The sequence below is a fragment of the Gossypium arboreum genome, chromosome 1 (genome assembly GCF_025698485.1).
Source record: "Gossypium arboreum isolate Shixiya-1 chromosome 1, ASM2569848v2, whole genome shotgun sequence".
NCBI lineage: Eukaryota > Viridiplantae > Streptophyta > Magnoliopsida > Malvales > Malvaceae > Gossypium > Gossypium arboreum.
This window is the reverse complement of record NC_069070.1, coordinates 70,364,173-70,382,694: the sequence shown is the minus strand read 5'-3', so window position 1 is coordinate 70,382,694 and position 18,522 is coordinate 70,364,173. Positions and strand designations below refer to the sequence as shown.

At 29.6% G+C, this 18,522-nt stretch overlaps 1 protein-coding gene and 2 long non-coding RNA genes across 3 annotated transcripts; 2 read left to right on the top strand and 1 right to left on the bottom strand.

Moving 5' to 3' along the window:
- Positions 1 to 4,873: 4,873 nt before the first annotated feature.
- Positions 4,874 to 5,734, bottom strand: LOC108482092 (uncharacterized). The gene is made up of 2 exons (XR_001870821.2): positions 5,632 to 5,734; positions 4,874 to 5,087 (listed from the first exon to the last, which is right to left on the bottom strand). It is a non-coding gene; the product is annotated as an uncharacterized LOC108482092 (long non-coding RNA).
- On the top strand, positions 4,889 to 6,167 carry LOC128280724 (uncharacterized). The gene is made up of 2 exons (XR_008270851.1): positions 4,889 to 5,004; positions 5,192 to 6,167. It is a non-coding gene; the product is annotated as an uncharacterized LOC128280724 (long non-coding RNA).
- Positions 6,168 to 10,311: 4,144 nt separating this feature from the next.
- LOC108480652 (protein trichome birefringence-like) lies at positions 10,312 to 13,852 on the top strand. The gene is made up of 5 exons (XM_017783705.2): positions 10,312 to 11,204; positions 11,909 to 12,101; positions 12,198 to 12,391; positions 12,476 to 12,634; positions 13,191 to 13,852. The coding sequence occupies exons 1-5, from the start codon at positions 10,477 to 10,479 to the stop codon at positions 13,555 to 13,557; spliced, it is 1,641 nt and encodes a 546-aa protein (XP_017639194.1). The 5' UTR covers positions 10,312 to 10,476; the 3' UTR covers positions 13,558 to 13,852.
- Positions 13,853 to 18,522: the final 4,670 nt, after the last annotated feature.

Sequence of the window (18,522 nt, the reverse complement as noted above, 5' to 3'; positions counted from 1 at the left end):
TGGGACGATTTTTCCTTGGCCAAGTGGGCCATGGAATCACGCACACTGACTTTGGTATTACTTTTTGCTTTGAATCTGTTTCATTTACCCAGTATAATTTTGTTAAGCTTCTTTGAAACGCATGAGTTCCCTGCTTTTCCCCCAAAATGTTCCTCGATGCCTTTTTTCTTCTTCTCACTGAAGTTGAGGCGATGCCTCCCTCCTTTTAATCAATGTTGGATGTGCATTCGATTTCCTTAAACGTGATCATTGTATGACTGCAAGGGTCGAGGCCGTCATTCGTTTCATTAGAAGCTGCAACCAGTATAGGTCCCTCCACCCATTGGCTTGAACGAGGGAAGAATCTGAATATGCTGTAGCCATCATTGTTAGAGATGCCTAATCTCGAATCTGAAGACCCACCATCGGTGACCCTAGAGATTTCCCCATTTCCAGAAGTGACTATAGCCAATTTTTCCTTACCCAATTCCTCCACTCCCTGAACTTACAACGATAAACCCGTACGAACCGCTAATCCATTAGTTGAGCCATTTCTTTGATCCAATTTAAAGCCCAAGATTGAGCTACTCTCCCCTAGGCCCTTAGTAGCCTCATTATGCATAGTCTTTGAGCCATCTGCCTACTTTTTGGACCAAACATGCCCGACACCTAACCCGTTAACATTATGAGATAATCTTAAAGGGCCTACTAAAATTTTGAAGCCTAGTTCATTCAATGGGCCTATATTTTGAGCCCTATTATCCAAACAGCTACTATTGCAGTAAGGGTTCCCAATCCCTTAATTTCCTCTAGGTAAAATTTCTTTCCCTTTCTTATTACGATTATCAAAATATTTATCCTTATCTCTTGGTTCAAATCTGGTGATAGTTCCTATTTCAGCAAGAGCTCTAAAACGAGACCCCTCATTTTTTTCGTAATTTTAGTGACAGACTATGGAGAATCCATTGATTTTTGCCGTGATTTTTTCTCAACGAGCATCCATAGCGCGTATGAACCTTCATTCTCACCTACTCCATTAATGGTCATACTTTCTACTTCTGGCACCGTTTCTGATGGTGGTAGGTTTTTTTCAACTCTGGGTTCAGAGGTCGTAAAAGGACAGACATCGTTCATGTGGCCATATCTTCCACAGTGGAAACAGACAGTTGGTAAAATTTCATACTCAACTCTCTATATTTTACCATTAATTAGAATTTAGGACACCAATGGTCTATTCAAATTAACATAAACAGTCATGCAAGCAAATCTACCTCTAACTCTGTTGTCTGTATTCATATCCAACTTGGCCACCTTTCCCACCAGACCCCCTATTTCCACTAAAATTTTTCACTTATACATGTAACTCGGCAACCTTGGAAATCTGATCCATGAATCACTATGCTCAAGAATGTTTGGGTTGGATCAAAGGATTCCATCCAAGGCTGCACCATTAGATATTGACAAAAAATAATCTAATGACCTTCCAAAAATACCCATTCGCAATCAATTTTATTCTCAAATTTGGCCAAAAAGTATCGATTCTCGGTATCCATTAGATGGAATGTCGATGATGGTTTCCATAAACTATAAATTCTATTTTGTAAAATTGAGAAACCAATATTATGTCCCAAAAGCTTAAAGATTACTGTATTGTTCATATCCTGGATAAGAATTTGCCGAATCCTATCTGAGAATTTGATAGAGGGAATACCATTGATAATGGTTTTTTGGATGTCTCCTTCCAACACTTCAAAATCCTCCTTCATCTTTAAGTCTTCCTCAAGTTTGTTAGGAGAAGGACCAGCTAATTTATCTTTCCATGACGCTATTGGTTGCTCAGCTGGATCTCCTTAGGGATTAAGCCTTCTGCAAAACAATCACCAAGGACAATGTTATCAGAGAGAGAATCTATTTTTACTTCGTCTTTTAATGAAATTTATAATTACCACACTTTAATCATCAAATTGATAGAAACTAATAAAAAAATTTACATTAGCATACTATCTTTTTTTTTTTAACTCTTCAATTCTTTGTATTGAAGCGTAAGTTTATTTAATTAATGCAAAATCTTTTAATTACATTAATGAACTCCATTAATTAAGTTGATTAAAAGACAATTGGAAAGTTTAAAAGTTTTCATTAATTAAATTGCATGGAAACCATTAATGGAATTAATGATTTTTTTCAAACGTTTAAATGGGTTTTTGCATGGAAACCATATACAACTTTTACCATTTAAATGGTTTTTAATATTTCAAACCATATACAGCTTTTTATTGAATGAATATTTAGGTGTTCTTTTAACATTTAAATGGTTTTAATTGCATAAAACTTTTAAACTTTCCATGGTTTTTTTAACGTTTAAATGGTTTTTTAACTTTTAATTCTCATATCCATATTTTTCTTAGAAATAAAAATATCTTTTATATTAAGTAAAATACATTGAAATCATAAAATTTAAAGTCAAATTTATCAACCCAATTATTCTCTTTTGAGAATAATTATTTTACTATATCTTTTTATTTTTATTTGCCCTTCCGTTTAATCGTGTTGGCTTCTTATTTATTTCACAATTAATTAATCTCTTTTGTTTTAGATTTGTCTTCTCATTTAATCATGTTAGCTTTCTCTCTTCTTTTCATTGATTCCGGCAACTAGAGTATCATTGCAAATATTTTTTCAAAAACCACGTCGGTGTCAGTAAAAAAATTTGAACAGGCAATGAGAATGCCAAAACCTACTAAAATAATCCTTTTTCTTTTTTTTTAATCCCAAAAAATTATATTTTTAAGTGTATTTGAAAAATACATACAGATAAATACAATATTATCATAAAAATTTATTTTTATAAATCAAACAATCATTAAGAGATAATAGAGAGTGATGTCTATAATAAAATGGTCAGTACTAATATATATTATAAAAAACATGACATTTTCGTATAAAACTTTTTAATTTGGTTCACTATAAGGCTTTCTTTATCCAATAAAAATGAGAAAATGGAAAGCATAAATAATTTAATGGGGCTAGATTTTGCCACATTAAAAATGTCAAATCATATCATTCAGTAATTACAGCACATTTATTGTTCTCGGTAGGTGAAGCATTCATTCATAGCTTTCAAAACAAACTCATACTCCCACTCCAATATTAAATGGTTCAATTTTCAAACAAGCAGAGTATAATATTAGAACTAAAGTAAAATAAAATGGATTATATTTGTCGTTAATATTTTATTTAAATTGATATAATATGACAACAATAATTATTTATCAATTTCTTTACTAAAATATCATATCTTTAACAGTTTTTGTACTTTATTTCGTTTTTTTTACTTTTCAATTAACTTGTCATCTTTTATTATTTCGATATCTCAAATCATTATTAATAATGACAATTTTGTATTAAATTTATTCACTATATAATATTTAATAACTAATTTTTATTTATATATTATTTATGTAAAGCTACTCCTTTGGCTAATCACTATTTGAAATAATTAAAAAATTATAGGATATGTCATATTTTAGTATATTTATATAATATTTATTTAAAAACTGCATCTAATTACATTAAAAATAATATTTAAATTGTTATTTTTTTAAATAATCTTATTATATGTTTTAATTTTATATGTTCTTTTGACATAATGATTAGAAATATATATAATTCTTTTTTAACCTATAAATAAAAAGATAATGCATTTCAATCACTTGAATTAAAATTAATTAATTTAAATATCTATTTTTAAATTAACCACCTACTCCCTTAAAACACTACCACTTTCATTAAAAAAAACTATAAATCATTTATTTCCTTTTTTTACGTTAAACTTATTTTTATCAATAATAAACATAAAATTTTACTGTCATAAATAACTACTTTTATTAATTAACCACTCACTCCCTAAAACACTACCAATCCCAATTCCCATGTAAGAAAAACTGTAAATCATCATTTAAAATTGTTTTTCTCTAACGTAAAATATAAATTTTATCACTAATATTTTTTTCCTTTCACATAATAAATATAAAATATAAGATGTATAAGAAAATAATTCAACATATAAAGAGTGTGCAAGCGAGGCAAATAAAATCTCACATATTTTTAAATATAAATTTAATGAACACGCATCATTCCACTATTCTTTGTATTAATGTACAGATGGATAGTTTTAATACTTTATTGGATCAATAATTTATATATAAATAAGTTGAAGTCAAAGCAAACTTACGTAGAAAGAGCCAAAAAGGCAATCAATCCACAACATAAGAACTTATCATAGGCGAAGACATTTGGCAAAATCATAAAGCAAGTCCTGTTGCCACGTTTTGTCAGCTGGGCGGTGATTCCAAAAAAAGTAGATAATTCGATGCACCGTTTTGTCCGTAAGATGGGCCTTCTGCCAATGAAAATGTGTCACACTCGCTCCATCTTAACCGTCCCTTTTTTTATTTATATTTCTTATCAACCTCGTTACTGTTTGGCACATACGGTTAAAACAACAGCCCACGTTGTTAACAGAAAAAAGGGGCCCACTCCATGGGATACGACATTTGATTAAAAGCAATGTTTTTAAATTTCAATTTTTTTATAATGAGATAAGGGTGGAGTTATTAAGGATTCAACTTAAGTTTTTACACCACAATATAAATATTTTTGTTACTATGGTAAATGATTGATCGTATTAAACTTCAATTTTAATATTCAAGCTAATTGATTTTATTTTCTAGCAAAGAGCAATCTTAACTTACTACAATTGTTGTGGTAAACATTTAAAATATATATAAATTGAATGGATTTAAGTATAGGTTATAATGTACTTATAATTCTTGTACTTTTTAGAAATTAAGAATTTATTCTTTTTTAAAAAAAAATAAAAATCATATGGAGGTTGTTTGATAATCTTGTGCCTCACTTTTGTAATCTTATTCAAAGGACTTTAAGTGTGGATGTTGTCTATCCTCTTTGCAAGGAGGCTTCAGAGGACTCTGACCATTTGATGTGATCTTGTGGAAAATTACAGTAAGTTTGGGTTTCTCTTCAAATCATGTTTGCTCTAGTCGGGTGTACCTCAAGTTGCAAAACTCGATTTGTTAACACTTTCTCTGCAGCAAATGAACACAACAGACATATTATTGCTATTTCTTTATGGGCCCTATGGTCTCAAAGAAACAAACTTATTCATGAAGGTGTTAAGTTTTCTTTGCAGGAACTGTTAGGATTCATTCGAGGCTACAGTCAAGAGATAAGTTCAAGCCATGATAAACTCTAGGTTTTTCCTAGATCGCTGTCGAATGAGCTATGGAGTCCCCAGACATCAGTATTATTAAGCTAAATTTTGACACGTCCTTTCAAAGTGACTCTAGAACCTCTAATGCAACAGTATTAGCTAGAAATTCTGAAGATGAAATTATAAGGGCATGTACTTATCTTTTTGAAGATGTTGTCGACGGTTTTGTGGCTAAAGCAAGGGCATGCGAAAGGGCTATGATTTTTGTGTCTAAAATGGGTTTTTGGTGTCTTCTCTTGGAAGGGGACTCTCTATCGGTAATAAAAAAACTCAAGATAAAAGGGGAAGATAAATCAATTCTCAGATTGATTACACACCATATTCGTACCCTTGAAAATAACTTTGAAGAAGTCTCTTACCTATTTGTTTCTTGAACAGTTAATAGAGCGGCTCACACCTTGGCTTTGGAAGGAAGGAGACGACAAATCCTTTGCGTCTAGGTATATGGAGCTCTAGAATCGATGAGGGCGATGGCGGATAAGGATTGGATGGCTTGGATCTAGAATCGCCAAGCTTATTTTTAAAACCGCTTTGAATATGGAGAAGGTTCAAAGAATCTCCATTGATGGGTTCAAAGCTTTTTAATTTTCTTCAGTTTGCTCATCTCAGTCACGTTTTTTACAAGAAGAGAAGATAGGTGTTGGATGATATTTTTGTTTTTGAGTCGTTTTGTTTTGGCATGGGTTGGTTTTATCTTTTGCATTTATCGGTTTTTTTGTTTTCTATGTGCGGTTTTATGGCTTGGCTGTTGGATTGTTGCGTTTTGTCTTTTCATTTTTCCCTATTTGTTGAGACTTTGTTTACACCACCTTGAGCCGTGTGCCTTTTAATGGATATCAGTCACTTTTTGCAAAAAAAAAAGAAAAGAAAAGAAAATAATTTATTCTTTTTTAAATTTAGTCCTTTTATTTTTCAGATTTCAAATTTTAGGTCTAACTATTAACACTTTTAATTTTTTTTTGTTAATTTTGTTGTTTCCGTATTTTGAAAAAAAATAAAAAAAACCCACTCACTTGGTAAAAAGGTGTGGTAATTAACTTGAATTTAGCAAAAAAAAAATTTAACAATATTAACAATTGGACTTGAATTTTAAAATTTGAAAAATAGAGGGACTAAATTTCTAGAAATACAAGTATAGAGACTAAATTCCTAATTTTCAAAAAGTATTGGGACTATAAGCACATTTTAACCTTAAGTATATAATATATTTCTTTTTAGAGTAAGATTTTCAAAACTAGACTAATGGTTGAACTGATCAAATCATCAATTTTTGATTCGATAAATAAATTATTAAAAAATTAATCTAAATAAAAAATGATTAAACATTGAATCCAACTAATTTGTACTAATTCGTGAGTCAACCGATCTAACTTTTTTAATCAGACGAATAACTTATCTGATTCGACTAACCAATCCAATTTAAACAACAGTAATTTAGGAATTGAAGAGTTACACTTAATTTACCTATTTATCCCCAAAAAATCAGTAGTGAAATTATGATTTTTGTTGGTCTTTTATTAGAGATGAGATTTGTACGGTTGTTGTTGATATTTGTCATCTTTGCTTTGTATGAAGTTTTACTAATGTAAAAGAAAAAGACTCTTGTTCTTAGATCATATGCATTTTTATTTGATATGGGTTAAATTTCCTACTATTTATTTTTAAGAAATGGTTGAAGTATAATTATATGATCGATAATTACAAAGATCTTGCATTATCTTAATTACTACAAATAAAATTAATCATTATAAAGTTGATATCAAACATAACTTAGAAAAGAATAATTTTAAACAAAACTCACATTTTAATGAAATTTAAAACAAAATAAATCTAAATAAACCTATACATTATTTAAATAATATGAAACTTAAGATTTCATAGCCTTAATTTTTACCTACATAGCTAATACACTATTGACAATATATGAATAAGATATTTTTTGCTCGATAGATATTATTATTTTTAAATAAATAGCACAAATCATAAAGATGAGTTAGAATCTTTTAACTGACAAATTAGTAGAAATTACTATTTTGATAAAAACAATTTCATCATTTAAATTACATATAAAATTTCGTATTTTATTATTATTATTTTTAAAATTCACATAATCTAGCTAAAAAACTTTGTAATTTAGACTAACACATAACATTAATAATGGTAAGGGACCAAATTATATAAAACTAAAATATATAGATTAAATCTCAATTTAATATAAAGACAAAAACTACAAATTTCAATAGTAGTTTAAACAATATTAATTTATTATTTTTAAAATATATTTAATTTAACGACATTTTAAAGAACTGATCTAACGCTCTTAAGGATAAGACTTGGAAGATTTTTTTCAAGAAGAACTAATTCCCACTCAACAAGTATAATAACAATCAATTGAATTTTTAATCAAGTGAAAATGTTTAATCATGTCATCTTATACAAATTGGAATGAGTTTCAACTTCCCTACCGGGTACCTCTGATGATTCTAATATAAGTAAATACTTGATCAAGTTTTTGAAAGCAATTTTATGAGAAATGGAAAAATAAAGCGGTTAATAACTGGCAAAGAAAATGAAGGAAAGGTGATAATAGGTCCAACAAGGAGAGGCCATTTATAAAATGTTGATTGCTTAGACAAGTAAAAGATGTCATGAATGACCGACATGCTTTTCGGGGCTAATCGTCTTGTCCCGTAAGATAAGTTTAGAGTTTTATTTTTAATCCTCTCAATCTATCAATATTTAAAACAGTCACAAATTTCATTTACTTAATCAATTTTAAATCTAATATGATTCTGGAACAATATCAGATTTAAAAAAAAAAGTCATGAATCAAAATGTTGTTAATATATAAAATTTGAAGGGTACCATTCATTGAGTGCGATGGCATCCACCTCTCATCTTTTTAATTTTATAAGATTGCCACTCACTTACACAAAATAAATAAGGAAATTTATTTAATAAATTAAAATATTAATTACCAATCAATTATCTAGCTGATAGTCTGAAAATAATAAAATAGTAAATAGTATTTTAAAAGTATTTATTGTTATTAATATTTTATTAAGTGAATGTCTATCACGATCAAGATAAAATTTTAGTGTATTTTAAATTCTAATAGTTATTAGAATTAGATCTTTACGTCTTCTATACTTTTTATACTTATAAATAGAGATTCGATGAAACATATAATTACTCCTTTTGATCAATAAATTACATTATCTATTGCTTGCATATTTTTTTATTATTTATTCTCTCGTCTCTTTTTATTTTATAACATTTATGTCTTTTTGTATTTTAATAAGTTTATATAATATTTGAATCATGTGTTTTATTATCTCAATTTTGTTATTTCAATCAAAATTATATTTAATTTTTTATAATATCTTTTTATAAATTGTAATTATGGGTATAATTTAGTTTGGTAAATTTGAATATAGTTGGTATTTTATTTTAAAAATATATTTGTCAAAAAAATTTTAAACAATGGTTACAATGCGATTGAAAGGCACTATGAAACAAAATGCAAATGACAAAAAACGTGATTGTAATTGCGGTAATGTCTTATGATAAAAGAAAATAAATATTAAATGTAAAAAGAAAAATCCGTGAAATCTAAGTGGTTATATATATATCAATTTGTAACTTTTTGAATTTATTAACATATTTACATTTATTAGGTATGTAAAATAAATAATTAGAAAATTTTAATTTATATCAAACTTGATATGAATGATCTACATAAATGTAGTATAATATATAATTTTGAATTGTTAAAATATTAATAGTATAAAAATTACAAAAAAAATGTTTTATGAATTCCTTCCAAAAAATTATGTAAAATTATAAAGATAAAATATTTGTGAAGGAAATAGAACCTTATCTTTTGCTAAGGGGTATACTCAAAGCTTACAAACAAAATAATGATAGAACAAATATGTATTTTCATTTCTACTTGTATAAAAATTATTTAATATTTTGACTTTGATCCCAATACAATGATTTTTCGATTTCACCTTAAATCCTCTTAAAAGATGACATCATGTTTTATGTTTTTATTAATTTTATAAAACTAAACCTATTATATATAATAAAAATCTTATAAAATTTAAAAGGTACTACAGAAATTAAAAGTGAGGCATTGAAATAAATATTTCGAAAAGGGATAGATTTAATCTAAATAAAACCTTGAGTCGAGTCTGAAAATTTTATTATAAAAACCAACTTGCTTGCCCCAGAATCTGATTTTCTAAGGAAAAAAAAACGCCCATTAGGTCGGGGACCAGTTGAAATCTGAATATTTTCGCCGTATTCCTTATACGGCTTTTTCATTGTTTTTTCTTTAATTTTAAGGAGTGCTTAATACAAAATTCCATAATCAATTTTGTTTAAAGTTGTTTTCGACTAAAATAGATATTTAAATTATCAATTTTATCTTATTTTATTTAAAAGTGTATAACATTTAGGAACTTGTCATATATAACTGTTCTCATTGGATAATATCGTGTTTTAGGGTAAATATAGACAAAATCTTGAAATACTTAAATGGTAAAATTGATATAATTTGAAAGTCAATTTTGCATTTTCTCATATTTTGATATTTAAGTCATGTCTTTAAGAAGTTAACAATTGTCTTACTGTTAGATTTAAAATTTTCATCCTAATCATTAATTTTTTACACAATACTTATCTCTACACATAATTTCTTCTTAATTCTTAAATTAAAAAAATATGTGTTTAAATTTGTGTCCTAATTACTGTAATAACAATAGTATCAATTAAATTAAAACTCAATCAATTATTATAATCACTAGTATTGTTACTAATTTTTTTAGCAGGTTGATTAGATTACACTGATATAATATTTTAAGTTAAAATTTTTTACTGAAACTACTAACAATGTTAGTAATTGAATAGGATTTATATAAAATTATTTAAAAGTACAAGTACCAACAGCATACTTTACCAATCTGAAAATGGTAGAACTGTGAATTCCGTGGAAAGTGGAAACGATTCCTTTTCCTTAAAATCATTTGTTCTTTATATATTTTCCTTTTTCTATTTCGTACAAGATATGATATGCTCTTTCCATTCATTTTCTCTCTCCCTAAACACCATTTTCTCTCCCACTTTCTCCTCCTCCACAACACTTCCATTTCTTTCTTGTATTAGACTCGAAAAAAGGATTCATTAAGGCTTTGCCTTCCATGGTGGATATCGCAAAGTGCTTGCCATTCAATGGAACAACCATCAAAACAGAGTTTAAGAACCTGTTTTCGATCGTTAAAACGAGTAGAACACTGGCTCTCTTCATTATTTCCTTCGTTGGTTTCATTCTTTTCTTAGCTTTTGGCCCTTCTTCTCCTTGGTTTACCACTTCCTCTGACTCTTATAGATCCCAATTCCCTTCCCTTTTTGATTACTTATTTCCCAACACTTCATCTCCTTCATCATCTAATCACACTCTGCAACCATTACCCAACGACAAAAACAAAGGCACCCAACCTTTCAACAACATTGAACAACTTCCCAGTTCGAATAACACGAATATAAACTATACCCAGAGTTCTTTTTTGCATGAAAATCCGCCTAGTACAAGCAGCCCAGCTGACAAGAACGAGAAACCCGATAATCAGAGTACAATAGCTGATGCAAACGCTGCCGTTTTAGCTAACCAAAGCACTAATTTTCCAGCTAAACCTGATAATTCCAACAAGGTAAGATTTAAGAAGGGGAAGGGGAATGAGAGTTCGGTTGAATCATTGAATATGTGCGATTTGTTTGATGGAAACTGGGTGAAGGATAGCTCGTATCCGCTTTATGAACCTGGGTCATGTTCCTTTGTCGATCACCAGTTTAGTTGTTTCGCCCATGGAAGGCGTGATATAGGTTATCTCAAATGGAAATGGAAGCCTAAAGGCTGCACTTTGCCAAGGTATAATTTCTTATTTATTTATTTTTTGGTTTTCTATTTTTTAATTTTCTTTTTTTACTGATTGATCAATCAACTAAGTAATTTCAGCATAATTTGAGTACATTTTTCATTAATGGAAAGTAATCGAATTTAGCAAATTTTGTATATATGTTTCCGTCTTTGAATTAGTCATGTAGGTAAATTCATTTAATTTATTCATAATCTACATGTTGACGATACTTAAACTCTTATAAAAGAACAGTCTCTGTTATTCTTTTGACCTGAATATCATGTATGAAATTTTTTGTTTTATAGAAAATCTGATCTTATATTTTGATTTATCAATTGGATGTAACTGGGTTAACTTTAATTGAGTAAATATAAATGGGATTAATTTTAATTTTAATTTTTAAAGAAAAATTTAAATTATTTTAAGTTTGGATCAATTTTAAATTTGGGTATGTCAGCTTGGATTATTTTGGTTATTTTGAGTTTGGCTTTTGAGTTGAATCATTTTAAGTTATTTGTTAAATTATTTTGAGTTTAAGACATTTTTGTGTAAAGTTATTTTTGGATTTAGATTAGAAAAATTTAAATTATTAACTTTTATAATAAAATGAAATTGAGTTTAATCACATCCAAATTCATGATATCAAAGTAAATTTTGAGGTTGAAGTCAATTAGAACTTTTATTAAGCTAAAATTATTAATTTTGTTTTGGAAAGGTTGAATGGCGGGCACATGTTGGAGATATTGAGGGGAAAACGACTGGTATTTGTGGGGGATTCCTTGAACAGGAATATGTGGGAATCTCTACTTTGCATCTTGAAAAGTGCTGCAAAAAATCCAAAAACTGTTCATGAAGTTCCCGGAGGACGTTATTTTCGAGGGGAGCCTTCCTCTAGTTTCATTTTCAATGTAGGTCATCCATGGGTTTTTAATTGCTAATCTTCGTTACACATCGAATCATGTTTGCTTAAACTTATGATTGGCTGTGATGATGATGTTGAATAGGATTATAATTGTTCCGTCGAGTTTTTCGTATCTCCGTTCTTGGTCCGACAATGGCAAATGCTGGACAAAAACGGGACAAAGAAAAATACACTTCGGCTCGATCTTATCGGAAGATCATCGGAGATATATAAATCCGCAGATATCCTGGTATTCAACACCGGGCATTGGTGGAATCATGAGAAAACATCCAAAGGGTTGGTTTTGGATTATATTATGTGCTTTTATATTTACCATTTAACTTTGGATTTTAATGCTTGTTTTTGGTGTGGAAACTATAGGAAAGATTATTACCAAGAAGGTGATCATGTTTATGAGGAATTGAACGTTTTTGAGGCGTTTCGAAGAGCAGTGACGACGTGGTCTAAATGGGTGGATGACAATGTAAATCCTTCCAAGACTATGGTGTTCTTCAGGGGTTACTCTGCTATTCATTTCAGGTAAGTTTTTGTTGAGGGAAGGTTGGATTTTAAGAGAAATATTCACCGTTTCGTTCGTTGGGAGTTGATGAATCCCTCAATGGTGGTTGATATTGCGCTCAAGATGTTTATATTCAATTTATCTCTGGATTTTGTCTCTTGATTCTACGGAAAATTTTAAAGGGTTCATAGAGTGAGAGCATCTCATCCACTAAGAATATTTCAATATTTGTTCTTGGTGAAGTTTGAATCCATGACCTTGTATGTTATTTATGAGTAAGATAGTTACCACTAGCTCACATTTCTTTAGTGGATGAGGTGCTCTTATTTTGTGAATTCCTCGAATCAGTCTGCAAAATTGGGTGACAAAATCGGGAATAAACCAAACATAATCACCTCGATTACAATACTAATTACCGTTGTGAAATTTATTGACCCCTACAAATGACACTTCACATATTTTTCTTGAAGCGAGTCTAATTCCCCTCAATCGTTTTCAATACACTTTCGCTATTTATCCCTTCATCAATGGCAACAAAGGTTTTATGTTTTATCGGAGGTTGAATCTATTATGCAGTGGTGGGCAATGGAATTCCGGAGGAATGTGCGATTCCGAGATGGAGCCGATAAGGAACGAGACGTTTCTAAAGCCGTACATGCCTATGATGGCGGTGTTAGAATCGGTGCTGGAGGGGATGAAAACACATGTCACCTACTTAAACATTACTAGATTGACCGATTTTCGAAAGGACGGTCACCCATCGATCTATAGGAGATACCATAAGCATGGTATTACGGAGAAGGAAAGAACGGAGAGTGTAAAGTACCAGGATTGCAGCCATTGGTGCCTTCCTGGTGTGCCGGATACATGGAATGAGCTCCTTTATTCTGAGCTCCTTGTTAAACAATATAAGATGAGGCAACATCAACACAAGTTTAGGTAAATACATCATTCAAATTTAGATTTGGAATGAAAAAATTACATGAAATTGAGTATTCTCTATTTATTTTGTCACTACATATAAACCATGAGATTCGGATATGGAGAATTAACTAATTTTTTAAGTACTGATATTGTATTGATTTAACTTGACAACTTAGTACTGTCAATTAAATCATGTCAGTATTTCATGTAATAGTTTTGATCATTGGGTTTATTTGTACAATGAGAATCACCTTTAACATGTGATTTTGTAAATTTTGAATTTAAAATTTGAATATTTATATTATTAATAAAAATTTATTTAAATTAATGTAAAGAATTTTAATTTAAATTAAGAAAATTATGAAAATATTTTTTGTAATTAAAATAAATTATATTATTTAAAAATATTTTGATCTTTTTTTAAATGATAAGATTTGAATCCATACAAATTATTATTGAATTAATAAATCTTAATTTGCCACTCAACAAAACTTCATTTTAATATAATTTATATATTTTTATTTTAATATGCATAGTTTATTATTCCATATATATATATATTAATAATGTTGTTAATTGATTTAGTGTCGAAAGATAACTTGACACTAACCCGTGATTGAAGATAACAACATGACAACAATTGTAGATGCATTTAATATTTTTAATACAATGTATTTATATATTTAAATTTTATTTTACTCACAAATTAAATTAATTTTTTATTTTAATATCGTATATATTTCATATGCTATTATAATTATTTAGTTTCAAATCATACGTTTTATTATTTATTTTATATTAACTTTAAACATACATTTTCTAAATATGTAGTCTCCACATGCATACACGTTTAATAAAATGTCTAACACTTAATATTTATATGAATTTTAAGTATTATAATTTAAATTTAAACTCACTTTTTATTCTATTGAATTTAAATCAATAATTAATTTAATTCATCACATACATAAAGTTATTTAGTACTTGGATTTCGTAAGTTTAAGAAACGAAAATAAGCATTTTAAAAATAAAGCAAATAACAAGTTTGTATATTTAAATCTTTATTATCAAAATAAAATAAATAACTAAGTCGGAACTGATCCTACTTCAAAAACATTTAGTTATGAATATCATTTCTTAATATATCAAATAGTTAAAAGTTGTAAAATTTGAGAAACGATTTAAATAATAGCCCCTATGTGGGTAGGTAATTATCTGCCTAAATTTATCCACCGTCTGTCTGTAAGTAATTATTTGCCGGAACAATGGGTCTAAAACTTTAGGTTCATTATACAATTTAAACTAATTTTTATTTAAACTAAGTTTAAACTTTAGGTTTATTTAATGATGCATGCTAATGTTCTAAATATATAATCTTTAAATTTGAATATAAAGAGATAAAAAATATAATTATAAATATTAAATACACTTTAATTATTTTCCAACTCTTATTTAATTATTTTCCAACTCATATTATCCTTTGTTTATATCATATCAATGTTGTTTTGTTAGAACACTTTAAAATACATATATTGAATAAATATGTTGAAGACAATAAAGAGATATTATGTACGGTATATTAATTTTATACAATTTTTATATGTTGTCCTTATTATGGTTTCATGTTGTTCAAAAATCCGAAAAATAATTTTCTGAATATTAAATTCTTAATCAAAGTGTATACATTTCAAAATTTATAAAATTTTTAAAATTTTACCTTTATTGTGTAAACTTCCTTTCCAATAAGGTTTTTGTGCCTAAATTATAATATTAAAGACCCAATTAAAATTGAAAAAAATAATTGGCAACATCGAAACACTAAACTTTACTAACGTTCATTTTAACATTAAATAGAACGAGAATTGACCTTGTTAAAGAAATGAGTAAGAGGAAAAAGAAACAACAAAATCAAGCTTTGTAAACACGATTCAAACACAATAGTCTTACGTTTGTGAAGCCTCGCTCAAGATATACTCTTATTTAATCAACCAAATCAATCAATTGTAACAATCTGTCTCTATCAGTTAAAGCCCATAACTTTTTTACAAACTAAGTTCATGTAGCCTTAATAGATAACAATATCATAATCAACATTCGTCAAAGATAACTTTTAACTCCACTCAAGATAATTCATCAACAATCAATCAAGAATATGAAATGCTCAACACAAGAAAAATAAGCAAAGGTTGGTTGCGAAAATGCTTTAGAATTTTGTAGCTTTCTAGCTCTTTAAGTCATGTAGCACCAAGAGAATTAGACACCTATTTATTGTAACATCCTAGAATATAGGGCCTAGGAGTTTGGGGCATGGTGAGCTGGGGTTGCCAATGGGCCTAATGAGCTTTGAACGTTGGTTTGGGTAGAGAGTAAAAGTAAGGTCTCGACTGTGAAAAAAAAGTTAAAATAAGGAGTAGAAAAATGGCAGTTATATAAAGTTAGAAGTCAACTTATTTTTCCTCTTCACAACACCATTCATGCACGTAACTCTTTCCTACGCCTACTAGGGAATCCTAAGAACATCAAAACACCTAATGCTTATAAATTAAGTTCTTTTCATTAAAAATTTCATATTCTTTTGAACGACAATACTCTTTCAAACTTCTTCATCGATTACTTCTTTCTCTTGTTGTCAAGTTTCTATGAAACCAAAAATCCAGAACTTAGCCCTTATGATTAAAGGTAAGACTCTGTTTTTCTATTGGGTTAGACGTTTAGAAGTAATTAAGAAAGTTCACAACAAAGGAAACTAGGTTCGCAAAAAGACTAGCATGTGCAAACCTAGATTCGCTTCTGTTTATGTAAGAGTTTTAATTTGCTTCGACTGTTAGTGACTTGTATGTGAAATTACGAACCTAATAGAACCGTCTACAAGCAAAAACAAGGGAAATGTGAAGCTTGTTTAAAGCTTTCAACACACTGGTGAGTGTTCAGGGATCACCATTTGTATATACGAACTGTAGTGTTAAGTAGGAGCTTAGGGCTTTATTGTAACACCCAGTTTCGATAGGTCCTAAGTTCTGGTGAATAGGTTAAGAATAATTAGTGGGACGCAGTTCTATCCGCCCAATATTTTTTTTCCTGTATAAGATTGAACACATAGCATATATTAGAATATTATGGAAGGATTAAATTCAAAATGTGTTGTGCTATAAGGAATGAGAGTTTGGTAAAAATATTGAGAATTTTGTAAGTAGAGTTATCGTCGAAGGTGTTATATGCCAAGTTCATTGAGTTACTATGCTAGTTACTTTAAAAATTATTTAGTTAGAAATGGATACAAAAGAAGAACCAATAATATATTTTATTGGATTTTTATTCAAGTTCTCTCTACAACTGTAAACCTTTTATAAAAGCAGTCCTAAAAGTTGTGACACATGTCAAGTTCTAATAAAGATTTAGGTTAAATATGTGGATATTACAGGAAGAGTAGTGAAAGTTCTCCTTATTTCTTCTAGATTATTATTATATGGAACTGGAGGAACTAAAAAGTATCTATTTCACCTTTAAGCTGGAGTTGTAAATCTGGATCTTTGTTAGTGACTACTCCATGTTAAGGTGAGTATTGTGACTCTACATGTTAAATTTATTAAAGATTAAGTCTGAATAAGTGCATGAATAGTTAAATGAAGAAGTAATGCTTAATTTGAGGGTTATCTGGGTTTGAGATAATGAGAGAGGTGGCAGACGAGTTTTAATAGTGTCTTTCTATTTTATAAGTAGTGGTTGTTGTAGTTTCTTGTCAGATATTGAGTTCAAGCTGCTATTTGATGTTGTCAGGTGAGTCACTATGCTGACTCTTGCATATGTGTTGTTCATGCAAAGAGATTTGTAGGATACTAACTGAAATATAAAAGGAATGCGTTTGTGGTGTAATATGAAAGGAATACCTTTGTGGCGCAATATCAAAGGACAACCTTTGTGGCACAATATGAAAGGAATGCCTTTGTGGCAAAATACGAAAGAGTAGCCTTTATGGCGTAATACAAAAAGAACGTCATTATGGCGAACCCTAAAAGGATAGCCTTTGTGGTGTACTTCGGATAAACTGTAACGCCCCGTACCCGAGACTGTCGCTGGAGTCGAACACGAGTTGTTAACGGACTTAATTCATTTACTTACAGTTCATTTATAAATTTCGCATAAGTCGGCTAATCGCATCACAGTCACTTTAAAAATCATATCAAGTTCAAGCTCGAAAACTAATTCGTAAATTTTTCCGAAACTAGACTCATATATCCATCTACAAGTTTTTTCTAGAATTTTGGTCGTGCCAATTAGTACAGCTTTATTAGTTAAAGTCTCCCTGTTATAGGGTTCACTACTCGACCTTCATGCATTACGACTTAGATATCTCCCTGTACAGGGCTTCAATACTTATGCTGTTTGTTTCTAAAGAAACTAGACTCAAAGATGACTGGAACGAGGGACGTGTAATTGCGATCTATGGTAAAGACTTGGGGGACCAAATATGTAAAATCCCCATTATTCATAATGGCCCTGAGGACTCTCGGATCTGGTTCCATAACCTCTTTGGCTTTTACTCGACTAAGTCTGCTTATTCCTGGCTGACGTTGAAGCATGTAGGGTTTGGCCCTCATCGGGTTTTTTTGAAGCTCACGTGGAAATTACAGACTCTTCCTAAGATTAAGATTTTTTGTTGGCGTTTGGGACATGACATTCTGCCTACATACGAGAATATATTCAGTATTAGAAAGAAGTTTAATAGCAACTGTCCAAGATGTGGGATTGTTATGGAGACTCTGATTCATGCTATGAAAGACTGTCCTAAGGCTAGAGCGGTGCTGGCTTATGGAGGACTGAATAATAACTTGTTGGAGGGCTGCTACGGTCGGTGTGTGGACTGGCTTGAGGATGTGGCTCGTGCGCTGGACAAGAAGGCTTTTTTTGATTTCATAACGGTGCTTTGGAATATTTGGAACAGCCGCAACAATAAAGTTTTTCGGGATGTTGAGGAGGAGGCCAG

Excerpts from the sequence above, each read along its gene's own strand:
- LOC108480652 (XM_017783705.2), top strand. The coding sequence starts at position 10,477 with ATGGTGGATATCGCAAAGTGCTTGCCATTCAATGGAACAACCATCAAA. Across the intron at positions 12,102-12,197 it reads CCTCTAGTTTCATTTTCAAT|GATTATAATTGTTCCGTCGA; the intron begins GTAGGTCATCCA and ends GATGTTGAATAG. Across the intron at positions 12,392-12,475 it reads CATGAGAAAACATCCAAAGG|GAAAGATTATTACCAAGAAG; the intron begins GTTGGTTTTGGA and ends TGGAAACTATAG.